This window comes from Lepus europaeus, chromosome 21, assembly GCF_033115175.1.
Source record: "Lepus europaeus isolate LE1 chromosome 21, mLepTim1.pri, whole genome shotgun sequence".
NCBI lineage: Eukaryota > Metazoa > Chordata > Mammalia > Lagomorpha > Leporidae > Lepus > Lepus europaeus.
The window spans coordinates 25055448-25061237 of NC_084847.1; the positions used below are offsets into that span (position 1 = coordinate 25055448).

General features: G+C 55.3%; 1 protein-coding gene across 1 annotated transcript in view; it reads right to left on the reverse strand.

Annotated features, from left to right (window-relative positions):
- LOC133750471 (seizure 6-like protein 2) overlaps positions 1–845 on the reverse strand; it is a 12610-nt gene extending 11765 nt beyond the window's left edge. Inside the window, exon 1 of the mRNA XM_062180071.1 lies at positions 818–845. Within this exon, the coding sequence (XP_062036055.1) occupies positions 818–845 (28 nt within the window). The remainder of the gene's footprint in view (positions 1–817) is intronic.
- Positions 846–5790: the final 4945 nt, after the last annotated feature.

Consider the following 5790-nt stretch of genomic DNA (forward strand, 5'->3'; position numbering starts at 1 on the left):
TCTGGTATCCCATATGGGTGCCAGTTCAAGTCCTGGCTGCTCTGCTTCCAATCCAGCTCTCTGCTGTGGCCTGGGAAAGCAGTGGAAGATGGCCCACGTCCTTGGGCCCCCGCACCCACATGGGAGATCTGGAAGAAGCTCCTGGCTGCTGGCTTCCGCCCAGGGCGAGTTACCAGCCCTGCAGCACACAGGACTTGTGAATTCCATCTGGGCTTCCAGGAGCCCGCGGAGGGTATAATCTGAACCCCAGATCCAAGAGAGGGCACGACTGGGTACGGATTCTCCGGGGAGGTCTTTGACAGTCACCAGGGCTCCAGGGCACACAGACAGGTTATTTTGTGCTCCCTGGGCTGGGACCAGATTTTTTTCCTAGGTCATTCTCTCCCTGAGCGGGCCCTCCATTGAGGATCTTGGGCATTCGCTCCCGGGCTAGGGCTTCATCTCGTCTCCCAGCCCATTCACTGCCAAGATGCAGCACCGCCCAGCAGCTCAGAGCCTGGTTCTCGGCTTCCGCTTCTTCCTGTGTGCTGTGTGGGGGTTCCCCCAAGCGTCTTGCAAGCCAGCTGTGCCTTTTACAGGACGGGCTCGATTTTTACCCGGCACTTCTAGCTGTTGCCTGGCGGGGGCGTGCTTGTCGTGTTAGCCCATTCACAGTATTAACAAAGAAAAACAAACCAAAACAAACAAACAAACAAAAAGTCCCCAAAACCCTATTTCCTCATAGAAACAAGTTCAGATCCTTCCACCTGAAAATACCCAGCCACTCAACTGCTAATTCGCCATCTCTCTTACAGGCCGTGACCTCTAACCCCCTCACAGCCCAACTTCCGGAAGCACCTGCCCATGTCTCGGTTTTCACCCCTGCCCATAGCTCTGCAATCAGCCGCAGGTTTCTATGGAAGCCACCAAGGTCGGGGCCTGCGTGGTTTAATCTAGGGACACTTTTGAGCCTCCTGTAGGCAGTGTTAGCCATTTTGATCCCTTTCTTGAAACTTACCCAAAAAAAAAAAAAAAAAGTTATCTACTTATTTAGGAGGCAGAGGGGAAAGCTCCCATCTACTGGGTCACTCCCAGAACGCCCAGAATGGCCACCATCTGGGGCCAAAGCGCAGCGCCCAGGTGAGTGGCAGGAGCCCAGTCACGTGAGCCATCGCTGCTGCCTCCCAGGATCTTCAGGAGCCGGGAATCAAACCCGGGCACCTGATAGGGCACATGGGCGTCTTAAACACCAGGCCAAGTTCCCACCCTTGATTGCTTCCTTGAAACTTTCTCTTTCCTCTTCTCCTCTGAGCCCACACACACCCAACTTCCTTCTGTCTGACAGGCGCTTCCTGGCTGCCTTCTTCCAGCTCGGGCCCGGCTGACTTTGCTCTCTCTCCACCCACTCTTCCAGAGCAACCTCACCCATGCCATCTCATACCCTGACAACCCCCGCGTCTCTACCTCCATCTCATACCCTGACAACCCCCGCGTCTCTACCTCCATCTCATACCCTGACAACCCCCGCGTCTCTACCTCCATCTCATACCCTGACAACCCCCGCGTCTCTACCTCCATCTCATACCCTGACAACCCCCGCGTCTCTACCTCCATCTCATACCCTGACAACCCCTGCGTCTCTACCTCCATGTCATTCCCTGACAATCCCCACGTCTCTACCTCCTTCCAAGTCTATTAGTGCCCCCGTTAAAGGAGCAGCACCACCTTGTCTAACCTGGCTGGCGGCCACCCACAAGAAAGACTACATTTCCCAGAACCCCTTGCAGCTGAGCATGGCCCTGTGAATGGCTGTGGCCCTCTTTCTCCCTCCTGCTGGTGAGACCCCAGACCTGATGGTGAAGCATCACGGACATGGTCGACATCCTAGGAAGAGTCGAGGCACCAGGCTGAAGGCGCTTCTGGTGTTGCCACACCAGCCCTGAACGGCCAACACAATAACTGCCGTATTACATGATAGACGATTTTGACGTTTTATTTTGTGTAAGACACTGTCACTCTGGGTTTCTGCAACGTGACACCAAACCTATATTTTTAATATTTCGATTATTTTTTTCATGCACTTGAGAGAGAGAGAGAGAGAGAGAGAGAGAGAGAGAGCTTCCATTTGCTGGTTCACTCCCCAAACGCCTTCAACAGTCAGGGCTGGGCCAGGTAAGTTAGGACCAGGAGCTCTATATAGAGCTCCCCTGTAGGTGGCAGAGGCCATCACCTGCTGCCTCCCAGGGTACAAGTTAGCAGGAAGCTGGGATCAGAATTGGAAGCAGAGCCGGGACCCAAACTCAGGTCCTCTGATGTGGATGCAGGTGTCCCAAGTGACTTTAGTGTTGGGCCACACGCTCCCCCCCATGGTCATGGAATTTAAAATGAACGGATAGGGCCAACCCTGTGGCAGAGTGGATAGAGCCGCCGCCTGCAGTGCCGGCATCCCGTATGGGCGCCGAGTGGAGTCCCGGCTGCTCCACTTCCGATCCAGCTCTCTGCTATGGCTTGGGAAAGCAGTAGAAGATAGCCCAAGTCCTTGGGCTCTGCACCCCATGGGAGACCAGGAGAAGCACCTGGCTCCTGTCTTCAGATTGGCGCGGTGCGCCGGCCGCAGTGCACTGGCCACGCCGGCCATTGGAGGGTGAACCAACGGCAAAGGAAGACCTTCTCTCTGTCTGTCTATCTCTCTCTCACTGTCCACTCTGCCTGTCCAAAAAAAAAAAAAAAACGGAGAATTTTCCAGCAAGAGGGAAGAGGAGGTGGATGGGAGACCAGGCGCATGAGAAGGGCTGGCCCGAGGCCGCCAGCTGTGGCGATGGAGGAAGGGGGCCGGAAGCCCCGGCTCCAACCACCAGGAAAACAGGAAGCTCGGGCTCGCAGCCGCATAGCACTGGCTTCTGCCAACAACTTGGCTTTGGCCTGTGGCACCCAGAGCAGCGAATCAGCTGAACCTTGCCATGCCCATGCTTCTCCCCGCAGAACCCTAAAACAGACATGGGTGCTGGCCTTTGTGATCTGAGCACCAGAAAACGGCTGCACCCTCCCTGCCTCCTCTGCTGACGGTTCCCCACGGCGCCCGGCTTCAGCCTCTGCCTTGTGGTCACCTGTGCACATGCTGTTCCCTCCCTGGAACAGTTCTCCGCCCCCCCCATCTTTTCTTGGCTAATTCTGATGCTTCAGGGCTGAACCACACTGTCGCAAAACAGAAAGCGAGGCCGTCTGCGAGCCGTGCACTGCACCTTGTGACGCAGGGAGCGTTCTAGGCTGCAGGTAGCAGTCAGCAGTGACTTGAGTCTGGAAGGCTGGAAAGATCCTGGGGAGCCCAGGACACGGCTGAGCCACCCTACCAGCCCTCCGTGTTCTTCTAGAACCTTCCTAGCTCCCCCTCGCCCACCAGGACGTAACCATGCCACATAGGACCTCTCCCGTCAAGGCTGTCTCAAGAAACCAAGCTGACAGCGAGAGATGGGACAATGGGGACTGGCCTAGGCCACAAGGGACTCATCCCCTGTCCTGAGCTCACGCCATGCAAAGCTGGGGCAGAGAGACGGGTAGGGCTGCTTTCCTAGGTGTGTTAGCAGGGAGCTGATCGGAAAAGGAGCAGCCGGGACTTGAACCGGTGCCCACATGGGATGCCAGCACTGCAGGTGGCAGCTTTACCAGCTACCCCACAGCACTGGCCCCAGGGCCACATTCTTTCCTCTTCTTCCGGAGGCCTCTCGCTGAGTGCCCACCTTATCAGAAAGGCTCCTGGCGGCGCTGAGAATTTATGGCTGGACAGTGGCGCCAGGAAAGTCCACAGGTGGTGTCACTATGATCTGCAATCACACAATGTGATTGACTTAAAAACCTGCCCCACCCCCACCAAAGATTGCCAGCTATGTCCAGAGAGAGTAAGCAGTGAAAACTGACCCGGAACTGGCACAAATGTCAGCATGGGTTTGAAAAAGATTTTTTTTTAAATTTATTTGAAAGGTAGAATGACAAAGAGAGAGGGAGAGGGAGAGAGTTTTCCATCCCCTGGTTTATTCTCCAAGTGACTGGGGCTCGGCCAGGCCAAACCTAGGATCTTGGAACTGCATCCGAGGCTCCCACATGGGTAGCAGGAGCCCAGGCACTTGGCCCATCCTCTGCTGTGTTCCCAGGCGCATTACCAGGGAGCTGGATCGGAAGTGGAGCAGCCGGGACTGGAGCTGGCGCTCCGATTTGGGATGCTGGCATCACGGGCAGCAGCCTAACCTGCTGCAGCACCACACCAGCCAGCGAGAAGGGCATTACAACGGTTACTACAGCGTAGCCGTGTACTGAGGAAGTTAAGTAGATTCAGAGATCTAAGAGACCTAAGTCAAACGGCTAGAAATGAAAGTCTGCCTTTCAAATTGAAAATAAAAGAAGAAGGAAGGGCTGGGGCAGACGAAGGCGGGGTGGTGGAACCGCCCCTAATGAAACCCAAACAGGAAACACTTTTTTTTTTATGTAAAGGCAGGAGCAGGTGTTTAGACGGCTGGTTAGGACACGGTGGAGCCCCGTTGCGTGTCTGGGTCTGGTCAGCTCCTGGCTCTGGATTCCCCTGGGGGGCAGCTGTGATGGCCTCAGTTTCCGTCACCCGCCTGGGAGACCTGGTTTGCATCCTCAGCTTCTGGCTCTGACCCGAGCCCAGCCCCGGCTGTTCCAAGCGTTTGAGGAGGGAAGCAGGGGATGGGAGCTCTTTCTGTGTGTCTGTCTCCCTCTCCATCTCTCTGTCTCTCAAATAAAAATAAAATAAAACGCATCCGTGGGCCGTCTGCTAAGAGCATGGGAGTAACAGGGGTTAGGAGAGGAGAGAAGAAGGCGCAGAAAAGACCCTTTCAGGACGATGACTCAGGATTTCCAAATCTGACTCAGCTCATAAACCTCGCACTGTGCTGAACGCACGCTCCCTCCCTGTCCACGTTCTAAGCAGTCACAGCTCACTGCTTATCTTGGGGCTGATCAAAAGTTTGTTCAACAGATGTTGGCCCCAGGCATTCCAGGAACTGGCTGCAGACCGCAGGGAGGAACCTGGGCCCACCAGCCACACAGCCAGGTGTCCAGCTGTCAGTGCACACCCTAGAAGGCAGGAGCAATGACTCAGGCCCCTGCCGCCACCCACGCCGGAGACCTGAACCCAGGTCCTCGCTCCCAGCTTGGGCCTGACTCAAGCTTGGCCCAGGCTCGCTCCCTCTCCCTCTCCCTCTCCCTCTCCCTCTCCCTCTCCCTCTCCCTCTCCCTCTCCCTCTCCCTCTCCCTTCCCCTCCCCCTCCCCTCCCCCACCCTCCCCCTCCCCTCCCCCCTCTCTCATTCCTCTGCCTCTCCGCCTTTCCAAATAAATTAATTCATCATTAAAAATTTTTACTAAGTGGTTAGCTCAGAGAGACGGGGGTGAGTGGAAATGTTGTACTTTCTCATTTTATAGCCTGAGAAGTGAATTAATTAACAAATGAAGAGGAGAGGAAGTACCCAGTACCCAGAAATGTATGGCTGGGTTCTTGGGCTTCCTCTTTAATTATTAATCTCAGAGCATCAACAAAGTGTTGGCGTAGGTCTTCTGCATCTTCCTTAAGATTTATTTTATTTATTTGAAAGGCTGAATGATGGAGAAAGGGAGAGGCAGAGAGAGAGAGATCTTCTATGCATCGGTTCATTTCCCCAAAGCTTGCAACAGGAACTCCATCCGGGTCTCCACGTGGGTGGCAGGGCCCAGGCACTTGGGCCACCGTCCCTTGCCTTCCCAGGTGCATTAGCAGGGAGCTGGATAGGAAGTGGAGCAGCCGGGACTCGAACCTGTGC